Genomic DNA, 18,148 nt, shown 5'->3' with positions numbered 1-18,148 from the left:
ACTTGGGCCAGTGAAGCAACGTGCTCCACAACTAGACTGAAGAACAAAACGACAGCAACTTGTCTGTTCCCCTTCCCCCAATTCCCCAGTAAAAATCTTAAAAAAAAAAAAATTAAAACAATACTAAACTGAAAAATATAAAATTTCTAAGAATACTGAAATTAAAATAGCTTTTCCCGCCTTAGATTTGCAAAACTCGCTCAATTCAGTGTAGTACAGCAGTTCAAAGTTTTTTTTGTTTTGTTTTTTTAAAGATTTTATTGGGGGATTTGGGGGAGGAAACAACATTGGGGAATCCGGGAAGAGGAACAGACAAGTTGCTGCCCTTTGGTTCTTCTGTCTAGTTGTGGAGGATGCCACTTCACTGGCCTATGTTGGTATTGTGATCATTGCACTCTTCCAGGCTGAAGCAGATCAGTCGCCAGGCATTGGACGGCCGCTCACGGTAGCTCATGGCAGCTCATGCTGCCGGGCGCTCACACTGGCTGCCGGTCACTCATGGCAGCTTACAGCAGCCCACTGCAACCCCACTGCAGCCTATGCCGTCGCTGGCAACTCACGGCAGCCCAGCTGCAGGTCGAGCTGTTGTTCACCATTTTTAGCTGTATAGGGCAGTGTGGGATCCGAACCAGCAGCCCTGCTGCTCAGAGCTCATGCTCCCAAGCAAACTCTTAACCAATGCGCGACTCGGCCAGCCCCAGCAATTCCAAGTTTTAATTCAGAAAAACAGTATGCTCAGGATCAATTCCTAATTCTATAACTTATTAGCTGTGTGACCTTGGGCAAGTTAATAATCAGTTTCCTCACCTGTAAAATGGGTTAATAATAACACCTTTCTCACAGAGTGGTTGTAGCAATACGTATAAAGTGCTTAAAACAGTGCCTGGCACATTGTACGATTTCCGTAAATGTACCTCATTATCATCAAAACTGAAGTTTTCTCATTTTCTCTGTACCTGAGTAAGCACATGGGGAATTCAGATGATGGTTGGAAGTCTGGAGATCCTTTCCTCTCTTTCACAATTTGCTATAAATAGTTCCAAATTAGTTGTCATGTAGAACTGCCAGATGCTTTAAAGGATTTAATTGCTTCCAAATTAATTTCACTGTTACTCAAGACTTGTGATTTGAAAAGACTTTTTAAATGTCATAATGTTGACAGGAGCCTGCAATAGTTCTGCAAGTTGGGGTGACGGTCAATATATGGCTTTTTGAATTAGTCAGTCACTATGACCTTCTAAGTTGAATTTTTTTCCCTTTATAGCATAAGTAGCTCTCACTGGTCAAACTATATACTTTGTGATATATAATTAATAATTTCGTTTGTATGTGTAAGTTTTCTTTTAATAAAACAATGAAAAAATTTACACATTTAAAAAATTTTATTTCAAAAACTTATATAGGTTCATTTCCATTCTTACATTAATCACATGAAAAACAAAACTGAGGGAACAGCCTATGGTTGTGAACACAGGTTGTAATTTTGACCTCAATTGAACACGTAATAACCAAGAGAGAACGGAATATAAAGTCCTACCTCATTCACTTAATAGGCCAGGTAACTTTAGTCAAATTAACCTCTTATCACTTGTAAAATAAGGATAACAATAGTATCTCCGTCATTGGCCTGTTGTAAAGATGAAAAGAGTTATATGTAAAGTGCTTCTACAGCCTCTCATATATGGCAACGAACTTGCTTACTGTTACTATCTTTATTGTGTGATTGTGATTATTGCTTTTCAAAGACATCTATCACCGCTTTCATTTTCAAATGCATTCCCCCTTTTATTCCATCCTTTTAAAAACTCCACTCACTAGTATAATGCAGTACTTCTAAGATTACTTCCTTTCAAAGAGTTTAGTGAAATTTAGATTCATTAATGAATCTTAACATTTATTGAGTACTAAGCACGCAGGGTGCTTTCATATACATATTCTAATTTTATCCTTACCCCAGCCTGGTAAAGAAAGTGGCATTTTCACAAGTAAATTATTTTAGTCTCAGGGTAGTGACTTTATTATGGTAGGTAACTCAGCCAGTAGATAGCAGAGCTGAAATCCAATCACTGGTGTTTTTTCCTTCTCTGGGAAAAATTATTGACCCTATTTTCACGTTCTAGTCAACACCATTAAAAGTCTTCCTTTGCTGCAGCAGCTCCAGGCAAGTGCTATTACAACCTTTCTAAATGTTATCTGTATCTCCAGCTCTATTTTTCAAGTCCTAATTCCAAGGTATATCTTCTTGGAAACTGTGCTGAAGTGATCATAGGTCACAAATAAATTTTAGTTTAAAAATATCATTTTCAAGTTGAGAAAATGTGACTATTTTAAATTGGATCTCTCAACTGAGATGAAAAAAAATCAAAAGTAGGGCCGGCTGAGTGGCTCAGCTGGTTAAGAGCTGGCTTGGGAGTACCAGCTCTGAGCAGCAGGGCTGCAGTTCAGATCCCACATTGCGGGCCAGTGACGCTCGCCCTCTACAGTTAAGATGATGAACAACGGCTCCACCTGGAGCTGGGCTGCTGTGAGTCCCCTGCGACGGCGTAGGCTGCAGTGGGGCTGCAGTGGGCTGCTGTGAGCTACGTGAGTGGCTGGCAGCCAGCATGAGCGGCTGGTAGCCAGTGTGAACTACCGGGAGCCGCTGTGAGCGGCCGACCAACGACCAAGGACCGGCGACCGATTGCCTCACCCGGGAAGAGCACAATGATCGTACCAACATGAGTCAGTGAAGCAACGTCCTCCACAACTAGACTGAAGAACAAAACAGCAATTTGTCTATCTGTCTATTCCCCTTCCCTGATTTCCCATCACTGTTACCCTCCCCCCAAGTCCCCAATAAAATCTTTTAAAAAAAATCAAAAGTATAACAAAATATGACATATAGGGATACTGATCCTTCTCTTTAACTGTTTCAACAGGTATGTCATTTCAGCACCAAAAGTATTTCGTGTTGGAGCATCTGAAAATATTGTAATTCAAGCTTATGGATACACTGAAGCATTTGATGCAACAATTTCCATTAAGAGTTATCCGGATAAAAATGTTAACTATGCTTCAGGCTATGTTACTTTATCCACAGAAAATAAATTCCAAAACTCTGCAATCTTAACAGTATGTATTTATCCTTTATTTTCTTTATATATACAGAATTATCTCAATGAAACATACAGATTTGAATATTGATAGCACAGATATTTGATCATTTATACCATTATATCTCTGTGTGATTATTAGATGATGTCAGTCACTAATGATGATATAAAAGAAACAGAAAATTCTAAATAGAAGAGTTGTGTCTGTTTTTTGAGCAATGCATGTAAATTGTAATATTCTTACTAGAAATAAAATTGTACTAATGTGAAAATATTTGGAAATGAATTGAAAATACTTGTTTGCTGTGAAAATTATCATTACAAAGAAATAGAGAAATATGAATATGAATATTGATCTGTAATGCATTGCCTACAGAAACCCATAGATGCTATTGAACATTTATATGGTTAAACTCCAATACTCTACAATTGTAGTTTCCAAAACTAATAAATTATTGATTACTGAAGTGAATAACTCTCATTGACAGCCTGTAGTTAATAGAAAGAACAACCTTAATCAAATGACTCTTTCTTCTAGAAGGTATTGTAGTATAGCTTGGTTAGAAAAGTGCTTGCAACTCATTCTTATTAAAAATTCTGATAACTAAAAATCATTTTCCATATTTACTATTTATTCAGCCAAGTAAATAAACATAAGCAAAATATTGCTTTAAATTCCAATAAAAATTCAAAAATCAAGAACCAGAAAATCAAAGATTGTTAGACTTGGAAGGGGCTCTGGAGTTCATTTAGATGCGTGTTTCTTAAAAGTGACTTCTTTAAAAAGGAATTAAAATTTTATAAAGAGCTTAAAATTATAATTATATTGATTTTTAGCATTTTGAACTTATTTTATAAATTTGTTTTGATTTTGTGATTATATAAAAATCATAAACGTAAGATTATACCTACTTTTATTTAGGTTTGCACATATTTATGTAACATTGTAATAAAAATAAAATTTTATTATATAATAAATAATTAAAAGCCAATATTGAGAATCCTCCAGAACCTCTCGACCTTTGAAAGGGACATGTACATTGCCCATTTTGAGAAACACTGATGGAAATACACTCTAACCAAATACAGGAATTCTTTTATTAATGTTCTTGGTAAATACACTTAGTAGGTTTATTAAGAATTAAAACTCATTTCCCAAAAGTGTTATTTTCACGAAACACTCTTATCTGATGTGATTCAAGGTAGCCACTAGCCACATGTGGCTGTTACCTTTAAATTTAAATCAATCAAATTTAACAAAAATAAAAAATTTTCCTGTCACATTAGCCACATTTCAAGCGCTCAAATAGCCACATGTGACTGGTGGCCACTGTATTGGGCAGCACAGCCATAGGATATTTCCATCATTACAGAAAGTTATGTTGAACAACACTGACTTAGATGGTTAATTGGAAAAGTAGATTAACGTGGGGAAACAAAAACCGATGCATGTGTTAAGCATTTAATTTTATCTTAACATTATAATGTGTCTTTATTTGCCATTTGTTTGATGTGCCAAGGTCTTTTCTTTAAGTTCCACTGATTGGGCCATCAAATCTTATTTGTTATGTGTCACACCTTTAACAAACCATCTTTGTTCTATAGTTTCTGCTTCTTTGAAGTGGAAAAAGAACTTTAAGACACTTGCAAAGCAATCTGAGTGCAAAATCTATATAGGTTGTTAATGTTTTCCAAACTTTTACAGTTCTCTCACATATGCAGTTCCACAGCAGTTGATGTTAGTGATTAACTTTTATCCCATGTGTCCAAAGCCTAAGTTTTCATAGAAGCACTTTTCTTTATTTTTATAAATTAAATTTGCATATCATGCAATGTAAAGTGGATAATTACAGTTACTTACAAATATTGGAAAGTGTGCAGCTTAACTGGTGGGAGCAGGAGGATGCAGATATAATACAAAGTGTCCTAACATCAGTCAGGATGTTGAACAGAGGAGAGCATGGGCTAATCCAGCACGCTGAAGAAGAGACAGTTTGTTAAGAGAGCTTCTATAGTTCATATAGTTTTACTAAATGCGTACAACATTTAGGAAACACAGAACCAAAAAGACTTTTAATTGCTTAAAGATAAATTTTGATTATGGTATTTGACACTGAAGAGCTTTGGGCAAAATTGATTTACTATCCTGGGTCCTCTACTACTTTTTAAGTGATTAAATACATATACCGCGTACTTATTTCTCCTTCTAATGAGATTATAGTGGTAGTTAAGAAAGTCAACATGTTTTATAACCTTAAAATTATTATGCTCTTTTCTGTCAACATTTTCTGTTACAGATACAACCCAAACAATTGTCTCAAGGACAAAACCCACACGTGTATTTGGAAGTTGTATCAAAGCATTTCTCAAAGTCAAAAAAAATACCAATAACCTATGACAATGGATTTCTCTTCATTCATACAGATAAACCTGTTTACACTCCACACCAGTCAGGTAGAGTATAAGATGCTTCTTTCCCTGGGAAGGACAACTGACACCATATTGTAGAGCTTTTTAACACTTTAAATTAAGTGGAAACGAGTTTCCAACTTGTTTAAAAGAGTTTCAGTGACTTTTGCACTTACAAATACCATTTTCATTTTAAATTTATATGGAAATTGCTAAAGAAACAATTAAATAGAAATTAATTTTAAGTTTAAGTTTGATTTTAAATATACATTTTAAATTCATATGGAAATTGCAAAATCAACAATTACATTATCTGCCCCATCAGTTACTTCCATATCAAAAAAAGCTTTTTAAAAATTGTGAAATGTTGTATTATATCTTATTTATTAAACAAATATAAGATGTAATAGCAAATACAATTTTTGCAACAGGAAAATAATGTATTGTAGAGCCACATTCATAAAAAATTCTATTACTTTGGAGCTAATCCTCAAATTCAGAAAACAAATCCAACTCTAGGGTATCAGATGTTTCTGCAAAGAATAAACTAGACTGCAGAAGTATATGGATATTATTTGTCTAAGGGGATCTACCTAAGAAAGTTCTTATTAGAACATTGTTTCCTATTCATGGCTCTTCTATCAGAGAGGGAAAGGGCAGGGATAGCCTCTCAAAACTCTGTGATTGAGAAGTGACTGGATTTATTCCCAAATGAACCAAAAAATAAAACACAGAAAAGTGTGAATGCTACCCGAATATATTCGTGTCTGCGAAGTTCCATTTCTCCATCCCTCCTGCTCATCCTCATTGACTTTTGAGCACATCAGAGATGGAATTATGAGACAACTAATTATATGTGGGGAAGGGATTTTATGGAGTTTTGATAATGATATCAAAGTGAAGGACAGGGGAAGGGAGGCAGGACCAGCCAGCTTTGTTGAAAAACTTTCCACGCAGTGCATACTTGCTAAATGTTGGGGATGATAATGATGACAGTAGTGGGTGAAATGAATCTACACTGCTACCATTTCAGCAGGAGCACCTGTTATGATCAGCTCAGAGAGGAAAGACCTAGAGAGGGTGGGATATTGCTCTCGGCTTGGCAGAATATCTTTGCCAGAATAGTACCATCTCTTCATCTCTTGGCTCCAAGAACATGACTTGATATACAAAGAGGGTCTCTGCCCATAATGCTTGGGCCCCAGAAACAAATATATCCTTTCTACATTGGAGGGTGCTTCATTGATTGTGTCCTATTGACACTACCTGACACTTTGGGTCTTCAGTCTTTGTCCAATAAGTAGTCTGATACCCAAAGCCTGGGACCTTTCTTAACTATCAAAGCTTTCCTTAAGAACAGCCTTATCTATTATTTCTCTATCAGGACTTCACTGTAAGAAGACGTGGTATCTTCATCTATTCTAGTCATAGAGGAAAACTAGAGAACTTTCCTCTAGTTTCATCTAAGCAGACACTGGAGTCAAATTTTCTGGGTTCAAATCCCAGCTTGTGCTGTTACTAGCTCTGTGGCCCTGCACAAGTTACTCAACCTCTCTGAGCTCCACTTTCCTGATCTTTAAAATGGAGGTAATAATAGAACTTACCTCATAGAGTTGTGAGAATTAAGTGAATTCATATGCGCAAAGCACATTTTAAAACAGTGCCTAACACAGAGTAAGCACTAGAAAAGTGTTTTCCATTATTAATTAATCTGTGGAATCACACAAAGCCTTATGTACACAGAAGAAAAGGAATTAATTCAAAGTAATTCTTTTAAAATTGATTAAATCTTGCTATTTACAGTTTTAATGTCCTGATCCACATATTTAATCTGATGATCCTTGAGGGATTTTTAGTATAAACATTGTTAAGATAAAGGTTTAAGTCTTCAAGGGTTTATAGGATAAAGGACTTCAGAATATTGACCAAAATCCTTCAATTCCACACAGCCTGTGTCCTGCCTTCCCTTTCGCTTCCTCACCCGCCATGCTCCCCCTCATCTGTGGACACCAGCCCAATTCACCTCTTTTCAGTTGCTTTCTTACACCATTTTCCTATTCATATTAAGACCTGTGTCCTTCTGCCTGGTACATTCATGTTAACTCCTTTGCCTTGTTAACTCCTCCTCAACCCTTATATGTCATCCCATAGATGGCAGCCTTCTTGGACCTCCCTGACTATACTCCCAGAAAGCCAGGAAGTGTCCTTGGTGGTGCTTCGCACCCCTGGATTTTTCCATGTACTTGTGTGATCATGTGTTTGCCTCTCTCCTTCACTCCATTAGAAGACTTCCATGTCTGATTTGTCTCATCACCATATCTCCATGCCTAGCAAAGTGCCTGCACTAGAGGGCACTCAATACATTTTTTAAAAAAACTTCATAAGCCATATCTTTGGCACACACAAAAAGGATTGAGCTTGCCTTCAATATGCCATTGCTGTGAAAACAAGATCAATTTTGTAACCTAAACACAAACTGGTTAGGAAGTAGACAGATAGTAGTCATAGAAATAATCATTATAATAAAATAATAAACATTTAGTGATTAGTTACTATGTGCCAGGTTGTGCAAAAGCTTTGTCTCACTTAGGTCTCACAACACTGTGAAGCAGATACTGGCAGCCCTGTGTGACGGATGAGGGAAGTAAGATTTAGAAGGATTAAGTATTGTACTCAGGATCATACTAGGAAGGAGCAGAGGCAGGAGTGAAAGCAAAGTTTTGAACTCCAGGGCATGAGCTTTTGTGGCATACTGCCTCGGCAGCATCCCAGTGGTTTTGGACCAGGTGTGTTCATAAGGCAGGAGGGAGGAATGGAGGTGGGAGACAAGGGTGAGGGTAAGGGGACCGCAGAGTGGTGGTGGGGCATTTACTGAACATTTTACTTTAATCTTATGGTCTTAGTGAAACCGATTTTAGGGAGCTTCATGTAACTTCTTATGCAGAGCTTTGCATAACACTGACTCTTTAAAAGTTTTATGGTGCCATTCAATTTTATTTTGTGGGCGAAGTTTGGGCCATGAAATGATTTGAGCATCAGTAAAACCCAAGAGAAATTACAATATGTCATTGGAACTAGATAAGCATGTCTCAAGCAACTGTGAGTTAAAAGCTAAGCAGATGCATTTGTTTAAAAGGTGGAGACCTATTAACTGACAGAAAGAAAGGGAAGAGAACTAATCGTTATCCAGCCTCTGACATTATTCGTTTACTAATGAGAGAACAATTGTAGGATCTGGCTCAATAAGTTTAGCAAAACCATACAATTGAAAGATGCCTTTGGCAACAATAAGAGATCATGTGGGGCCTTGTTGTAAGAGTGTATAATGTCTGAGTCAAACTACCTAATGTTCCATTAAAATCTTCAACTCTAATATGAGACAAAATATTATACTCCCATACAACCATATGGTAGACATTACTATTTTGCTACTATGAAATTCTTGACAAACAATGACCTAATTACAGATAGACCTAATTTTGTACTCTATATGTGTTCCAAAAAAGTCGTATATAAGTATATTTTAATGAAATGAACCGTACTTTAAATTCACTAGAAGTAGCTCTTTAAAGGAATCCAAAAGGATTATCTTTAAAAGAAAAAAATCTTTAGGAATGTATATATCTGCAAACTAACTTTTTCTTTCTTTTAAATATGGATTTTGGTGTATTGACTGTGTATTGATTTTCTTTAATGAGACTCATCTCTTTTAAAGATGATTATGTAAAAAGTAAAAATCACCTTGTGTTTAGCAGACTTTTTGATTATATCAATTATTCTTACAGTAAAGGTTAGAGTTTATTCACTAAATGATGACTTGATGCCAGCCAAGAGAGAAACTGTCTTAACTTTCATAGTAAGTATGTCATTTATTTAAATAATATTTTAACTCATGTTCAGGACAAGATACATTATTTAATGTCCCTGTCCTAACACCACACTAACTCGTTCAATGATCAGTAAATGGTGATTGAACACTTTCTGCTAGTATAACATTGTAGGTCTATTATGCCTCTACAATAAACATGTGTAAAAAGCTCATGAAAATTAAATCTCAACAACTTATGATTTTGAACTAAATCATTTAAATACATCCTTCATGATTTCTTTCTTAAAGGACATCATTAATCACTGAGAAATTGAATATCTATTACGTATGAGATTTTTTTATTTGTACAATTCAAGATAAAGAATTGCAATTTGTGGTACTTACACTTAAGGAACTTAAAGTTTACTAACATACTAACCCATGTGAAAAATAGTACTAAACCATGACATAAAGATGAGCAGTTATCAACCTTTTATCATCCGTTACACACATAATAGATGATATGAACTTGTGCAATAATAAACTCCCATGGTCTTACCCAGTTTGTGTCACAACCCTTCAAAACGTTTATGGGGAAATAACTGTTCACTTGTTAACAGTAGGTATGTTAGTAATGGTCCTTCACTATAGGCTGCAGCACCTTTTCTCCTACTGAAAAACAAAAAATGAAAAAACAAAACACAAGTGAAAAAGAGTGATGTATAGGATAACTGAATCCTTTGTAACTTAGAATAACCATAAACCTTTACAAACTTTAATATCTGACTATTTTTAATAAATTACTGAAACATCAGCATGTTTCAAGATTGTGGTTGATAGCTATTGATATATAGACTGTAAATGCCAGGAATTCAAAGAGATCCAAGGGACACTCCAAGGAAGAAGTGAGATTGGAACGGGGCCTGGAACCATGAGTAGAATTGAGATATGTGGAGAAGAAGCAGGAGAATTGTTAGAAAAGGAATGACAGAGCAGCAAGTCAGAAGTGAGAGGGACAGGAAAGAAAGAAAGCAGTCTGATTCAAGAGCAGTGGCATGCCTGGGAACAGAAGAGTACATAAGATTTGGAAGTTAGACCAGACCTAGAAGTTAAGACTTCGAGTGGCAGGTTGTAGGGAGCCCCTGTAGATTTGTTACAGGGAACTAAGACAAAAGACGGAAAGGAGTCTGTAGCCATGAGCACTGCTACGGTGGATGTGAAAGAGTGTGGATAAGGGAAAGCCCCCCCTGGCCTGCTGCAGAAATCCAGAAGCAGAGAGAGGCGTTGTGATACTGGACGCAGAAGGAATGCAGAGAAAGGCCTCTCAGGCTGCCTGAACTAGGGAGTGAGGAGAGGAAGCAAGTAAGAATGGCAATGATAGAAATGAAGAAGGTGCTTTACCAGAAGTCACAACACATGTCAGAGTCCAGTGTGAATTTGCCAGTTTACAACCATGGGTCTGCATAAGCTGAATTGTCTGAAGCAGGGGTCCAGGAGCTGTAAGCCTTTTCCTTGGGAACCCAAGATTTGAGTTTAGGAGAATAGATACACATAAATAGATATCAGAGAACAAAACCATATTAAGTATAAACCAAACCAAACAGCAGGACAAATGACACGAGCTCAGAGGAAAGACAAAACAGTAGTGAGAATGAGGGCTGATGCAATCTTTTCAGGAATAGAATGGGTAAAGGAAAACTTGAGCTGAGTCTTAAAGAAAGGAGTAGCCATAGGTTTTCTAAAAATAATGAAGAATTTCCCATGTAACATAGAGCGTGAGTTTAACTATGGTGGCAGGAAGAAATAAGAAATGAGGATAATAAATAAACTGGCTGGCTGATGTAGAAAGTCTAGAAGAGAACTAAGGAGAGGCAGTGTCAGCTCAAACGCCCTTTTTCTGTCAGAAAATGCTGGAGGATGTGGACAGATGCTCTTTGTCCCACCTCCTGCCCTTCTCTGTGGTTGAATGTGAGTGATACAGAATCCTGGACCACACAAAGAAAAATGGATGCTAGTCATCCCATGTAAGAGCTGCCCCAGGAAAACAGGATTGAGGAATCTGATCCCAGAGCAGTGGGGACTCAGCATGCAGGAAGTATCCTGAAAAGAGACACTTCTCCAGAGAGATCGTCTTAGAAGCGCTGTGCACAGTCGGCTGCAGGGAGAGAGAACAACCCAGAAGACATTTAGCTATGATTCTAATGTTCAAAATGGATCTTTGAAACGCAAGAAAAAAATATCTTAAAATCCTGACCATGAACTACAGTTATGGCACAAGGTAGTAAATTTCTGGGTTAAGGACAAAATGAACCTCTACATGTAGTCCAAAAAAGTAAAAAAAAACTTGTTTCACTAATTTTCAAACCCACACATAAAGGAAGTTTATGGGGAAGCTTTATGAAAACTTTAAAGTTTGTTTAACCGTTTTGAATGATTTATCAAGCTCAAAATGTCCATGCTGCACAGTTATAAAATGTCTAGCTAATTAACATATTTATAGTATATTTGCTTTGGAAAACTTCACATGAACAGATATGAAATGTAGATTCTGTTATCTATAAAGCCTGTAAGTTTACATTTGGTTAATTATAACATCAGTTATTGTTCACCTCTTTTTTCAGTTATACAATAGAGAATTGTGTCTCTTCTAGATAACTGAGGCTAGGATGCCTGAAGGCAGGTTTATACTTTTGGGGGGATAGGGGATGGGCAGGAGATGGAGGCGGGATCCAAAATTAGGGAGGCAAAGTGGCTTAAATGAGCATATTTGCCTTCTACAACATTTAAATGATCTTCCTCCTTCATATTTAAATTGAAGACATGGATATTTGTTAGTAAATATTTCTGTAGATCAAAGATAATATATGAAATAATATATCATAATCAGTTCATTTTTTAATGCGGTTTATGTGCTTTGATGTTTGTTTTTATTCAAAGGATCCCCAAGGATCAGAAGTTGACATGGTAGAAGAAAGTGATTATACTGGAATTATCTCTTTTCCTGATTTCAAGATTCCAGCTAACCCTAAGTATTTTAAATTATTTGTTAGTAAAATTTTGTCTAAAAAGCAGATCTGGAACTTTCAGTTGTGAGGCAGATCACTAGTCAAATGGAGCCACCTAGTGTTAACAAAGGGTGTCAGTGTGAAAGAAAGGAGGTTATGCAGTCTTTCAAAGACTAATGAGAGGCTAGGCTCAGTTTCTGGCAAAACAAAACCAAAAACAAACCATCCCAATACTTCTCACCAATCCTCATTACATATAGAAATTAAAATTTGGAAGAGGCAGAAATAGTCCCCATGCTTTTTTCCCCCATCAAAACCATCAGTCTAAAAGGCTGGTGTGGTACCATACCTTGCTCTGAGAGTTATAAAAATATTGGTCCTCTGTAGGCTTCGCTGCACAGACTATTAGAAGGCAGATTTCAAGAGGGAGGGTGTTCTCAGAGCCATTTCTTCCATTTGGCCTCATGTTAAAGGATTTAATAATATGTTTAAATACAATCCAATGTAATAACTGTTCAGTAAACACATTCCTGGTGTATGCAAAGTACAATGAGAATAAGAAATGCAAAATAACAATGAAGAACTCATAGTCCCTACCTTCAGGAACTTAGAGTAGGACAAATAAGATAAGTGTACCTACAAATGACTACTGTACAACTTTAGAGCAAAAATTTTTAGTGTCATTTTTGCTTTGTCCTCTAGAAGGGAGTTTTCAGTTACTTCACTGTACTAAACATTATCTAAAAATTTGGATGAAATTGGGGGATTTAAATAATTTGGATAATTTTTAAATTGTATACTTTAAAATATTACGTGGTCTATAGCACAGAATTAAACCTATTTTATAACGACTATCATTTCTCCATCTTCATCTGTATCATTTGCTCTGTGACAGATTACGTGTCAGCCCTGGTAACCTCTCATGGCCAGTACTTTCCTGCCCCAGTACCTTTGAACATGTTGTCCCCTATGCTTAGAATGTGCCTCACGTTTCTCTTCACCAGACTGGCTTCTTCCCATTCTGTAGGACACAGTGTAAATACAACCTTTTCAAAGAGGTTATCCCTGGACACATGATCTAATATAGTCCCTCTTTCCCTTTTATTCTCTTTTTATTTTCTTCATGGCACTTATCTCAATTTTGCAATTATTATTTAATTGCTTTTTTATTCCCCCGTAGACTGTAAACTCCTTGAAGTCTGGTCATGTTTATATTCTTGCTGTCTCTATCTCTCCAGCTCTTCAACATAACAGGCACATGATAGTCATTAAATTAATGATGATAATATTAAATTTATTGATTGCATAATCAATATTCGAGGTAGATATTATTTTTCCCATTTCACAAATGAGGTTAACCAACTTTCCCAAATCCAATCTGCTAGTAATGGAAAAGTAAAAATTTGAACTCCCATGGACTGGACTATTAACTCTGTGAAGACAGGGACTCTTTTATCTTGTTCATTTTTTATCTCCAGTGCTTAATTCAGTGCTCAATAAATATTTTTGACTGAAGGTTGTTAATTAAACCCAAGTCATTTCCCTCTTTAAACAAACCATACTTTGTCTCTAACCTTTTATGTCCACAGCCTTTGTCTCCACACTTTTATGTGAAGTGTGAATTTTATCATCTGGGTGGGCATGACCTGTGTTATATGTTTCTAGAGACATTATTACAAATTTCCTACTATAAAGTGGATTTTAATATTATACTAGTATATTTAAGCTCCAGGATCAAGTAATTTCTCAAGTATCATAAGCTCTTCAAATCAAAACTATTAATAATGTTAAGATAAAATACCTGAAAAAACAACACAACATATGAAAAACTAATTACTACACAATTTCTATTATCCTGAAAACACTCAGTTATTTCTGTTTATTGCTTAAAAATGTCTGGCAAATAAAATATATTACTTAGGCCATATACACCTTTACTTACCTTTCTCTCCTTGAAACAGGAATTGATTGGATTTCCTCTGGGTGAATTAGAGATATTTGATGACTTCTGTAATTTTAAATATTTTACTTCCACAGGTATGGTGTGTGGACAATTAAAGCTAAATATAAAGAGGACTTTTCAACAAGTGGAACTGCATATTTTGAAGTTAAAGAATATGGTAATTTCTGACAATTAAAAGTTTACCTATAAAGAGTTAGTGCTTCTGCAGTAATTCTTTTTATTAATGAACTTAATGCAAAATTACTCCCTGAAGATGAGGCAACCTGCTGGTATGGTTAGAAGTACTGGTGGAGGGTTTGGGGTGGGGGTGATCGTCTGAATGCCTAGACTTTAGTTCCAGCATGCTCTTAACCTTGAATAAGCACACCAACTTCTCTGGATCTGTGTTCCTCATCACAGACCTAACCCCCTGAGGAGCTTGAGTAGTTAAGGTCCTTTTTCAGAATTATGATTTTAAGAGAAACATAATCAACGATGAGGTGAGTGGAATCTAGTAAGACTAACAGATGATTTACTAAACTCATTACAAGCAATTAGGGACAGAATAAAGGACAATAATTGGATTTCCTTACCCCAGTCCAGAACTATTTCCTTTCTGGTCCTTAATATATTTATTTGGAAATTAAAGATATACTTATTTTGCAATAAATTATATTAATGGATTAATAATATATAAACAGCTTAATCTCTACATGTCTTATAATTGTTTACTAGAGTATTTGTGTGCTCTGATATCAAATTTAACTTTCTTCTGCTTGAAGTCATTTTTTAACTCCCTCCCCCCAGGAGACTCCTAATATGGAGAATAAATATACAAATTTTAATAATTAGCAAATAAAAGTGGCACAATAAATTTGTTGCAATGAAACTCAACTTTAAAGATCATAGGCTCTCAATACATATAATTCCAACCAATCTCCCTTCCTCCAAGTGTTTTTTGCTGTTTCCTGTATGTATGTAGAATTCACCCACCTCTTTTTATCTGTAGCCACCCTCATCGATTCATCACCAGGCTCCCTCCTGGATTACTGCAAACGCCTCCTAACTGCTCTCTCTCCTTCCAAACTATTCTCACTTGGCATTAGCTGGAAGAACCTTGAAATGTAAATCTCATCGTGTTACTTCACTATTGAAAAGTCCCCAATAGCTGTGCATTCCTTTTATAATGAAAAGAAAAAATCCTTATTTTGAGCAGGCAGTAGCCTACCTTCTCTTCAACCTCATATTATACCACTCTTCCCTCCAGCAGTGGTGACTCTGCACATGATGTTCCATCTGTTTTGAACACTTTCCCGCTCCCTCATCACCTAGCCAATTCCTACTCACCTTTCAAGTCCCAGCTGAAAAGCCATTTATTCAGGGAAGCTTTCCCTGAATTCTCTTTCCCGAGTAGGATTCTCTGTACTACTTCCTATCAGTTTTTGTAGCTGTGGTTCGGGTGTTTATCTGGGTAATGTTTTGCTCAGGCCTATCTTCCCTGCTTGACTGTGAGTTCATTAAGGACAGGGTTTGTGTCTGTCTTGTTCACTGGTTGACAGGAGTGATCCTGCTATGTGGCAAGTAGGTAGATGAAAGGATGAAATATTTCCCAGCACCTCATATCCTGGAGAGAACACACTTGCCTGGATCTTTGATAACATAGGAATGTAGCCCAGAGCAGCAAATTGCGTTGCTCTTTTACTTCTAGCCTTCACCATTTAGAAAACACTTCTGAAGCCAACTATCTCACTTACACACGTGTGCCAGTCTTTGTCCACAATATCAGGATCACTCGATCACCCAATTTTCTGTTAACTGTTGTGCAGGTTAATAGAATTAGAATCCATAAGCCCTGGTACGTGGTCTGAGTTAGTATAAAGAGAAGACAGTGCCATTTTGACAGGTGAAATTGTTTTCTCTTGGGCAATCAAGATACCAAAGAGAGAGAAGGAAAAAAACAAAAAACAACAACAACAAAAAACTCCTTCCTTCCTGCCCTAATTTTTAATTTTGCAGGGATGTTCTTTCTGTAGCTAATTGTAAGTGCTCTCTTCTTGACTCAAGTTAGAATTTTATGCTGGAACTTGAGGACTGGATGGACTTTATTAGACAAAAAATGGAAAAAGTTAAATAAGCAAGAATTTTCCTTTTCTATTTTCAATTTAATAAATATCTGTTCAACATTTGCTATGTTTAAGACTTAGGAGAAGGGTGGGGGATAGACACACAAAGATAAATAGAGAATAGTCTTTTTTTGTTTTCAAGGAACTCATACTCTAGTCAAGGAAATAAACAATTGCCTATAATAAATGCTGCAATCAAAGTGTAAGCAAAGCTTCTCATACATAGAACTGGACTGACCTCTGATTGGTGGAATGGGAGCCTTCCCAGAGATGTTGTCATCATCATCGTCATGGTTGAAAATGTTGACGATGACCACATGGATGTTGTGTTGATGTGAGAACATCAACGATACCAGAAAGAAAGCTACTCTAAGTGGTAATATTGCCTCTGTTTTTATTTTCAGTGTTGCCACATTTTTCCGTCTCAGTAGAACCAGAAAACAGTTTCATTGGCCATAAGGACTTCAATAATTTTGAAATTACTATAAAAGCAAGGTAAGAAAGTTTTTTTTTTTTCATAGCATTCACCTAAATTGAGCGCCAACTCTGGTTGGTGATAGTTGCCCAAAGTGAGAGCTGTGATTTTTTTCCCCCAGCTTTGTTGAGCTATAATTGATATGTAACATTATGCAAGTTTAAGGTATATAACGTGTTGATTTAATACACTTAGGTATTGCTGAGATCTTTGATTTGTTGGTAATGTCTACCATGACTTTGGGATTGGCTGATTGAGTAGACATCATGCCTATAGTTTATTTGCTCATTCTGATGTGAGCTGGTTCTGATTTTAGCTTTGTTGGTTATTCACCAACAAAAAAATACTAAAAAAATTAAGTTCATGTGTGTGTTTAGGAACCAACATGACTTGGGATATTGGGACGGAGATATGAAACCTTTACTCCTTATCATTTTTTAATGGCTTAATCAGCCAACTAGTATTGCATAACTAGTTCAAGACTCAATGCCTTAAAACCATGACCATTTATAAGTCATCTGGGCACTTCTGCTGACCTGGGCGAGGCTGATCTCAGCGTGGCTTGCCCATGTGCCTGCAGTCATTTAGCAGGTCAGCTGGGCGCTAGCTGGTCTAGAGAGGTCTTATTCACATGTCTGGCAGTTGGCTGACAGTTGACTGAAGCTACAAGGTTGGTGGGACCATGTGTATCTCTCATCATCCAGCAGGCTAGCCTATAGCAGCAGCAATGCTTGAAGAGAAAATATGAAAGCATAATACCCCTCCTGAGGCCTAAGCTAGGGACTAGCACCACATCACTTCCACCACATTCTTTTGTCCAAAGCAAGTTTCAAGACCAGTCCAGAGGAAATAACTCCTTTCATGTCCTTTTCATGCAAGGAGCTGCAAAGATGATGGATACATGGGGAGATAGTTTTGCAAGCAATCTACCGCAAAAGTTTAGGTCATTTAAAAATGATGACATATTGTAGTCACTAATAGTTATAACCAATTTACATAACTATATGTGTCAGGTACTTTTCAAAGCACTCTCTTTAGTTATATTAGCTTATTTAATCTTTATGAAAACTCTGTGAAGTAGATTCTATTACTATCCCCATATTATAAATGAAAAAACAGAGGTGCATAAATGTTCAGTAATTTGCCCAATATCGCACAGCTAAGTTGCACAACCTGTGTGGTTCCAGAGTCGTCAAATACTACCCTACACTGCCTCTCTTGCTAGCATTTATTCCTAAAATAGAGTGTTTATCACTTCGTATAAACCAATAAAAGTCTCACTTGACAGAATTAT

The 18,148-nt window shown here is 36.5% G+C and overlaps 1 protein-coding gene across 1 annotated transcript in view; it reads left to right on the top strand.

The window, feature by feature from the left end:
- C5 (complement C5) overlaps positions 1-18,148 on the top strand; it is a 104,083-nt gene that overhangs the window by 13,082 nt on the left and 72,853 nt on the right. Inside the window, exons 2-7 of the mRNA XM_019648268.1 lie at positions 2,919-3,111; positions 5,390-5,546; positions 9,287-9,357; positions 12,247-12,338; positions 14,352-14,434; positions 16,784-16,874. Coding sequence (XP_019503813.1) covers positions 2,919-3,111; positions 5,390-5,546; positions 9,287-9,357; positions 12,247-12,338; positions 14,352-14,434; positions 16,784-16,874 — 687 coding nt within the window. The remainder of the gene's footprint in view (positions 1-2,918; positions 3,112-5,389; positions 5,547-9,286; positions 9,358-12,246; positions 12,339-14,351; positions 14,435-16,783; positions 16,875-18,148) is intronic.

Source organism: Hipposideros armiger, unplaced genomic scaffold, assembly GCF_001890085.2.
Source record: "Hipposideros armiger isolate ML-2016 unplaced genomic scaffold, ASM189008v1 scaffold_123, whole genome shotgun sequence".
In the NCBI taxonomy this organism is placed as follows: domain Eukaryota; kingdom Metazoa; phylum Chordata; class Mammalia; order Chiroptera; family Hipposideridae; genus Hipposideros; species Hipposideros armiger.
Note: the sequence above shows the minus strand (reverse complement) of the source record. Positions and strands in the feature narration are given on the sequence as shown.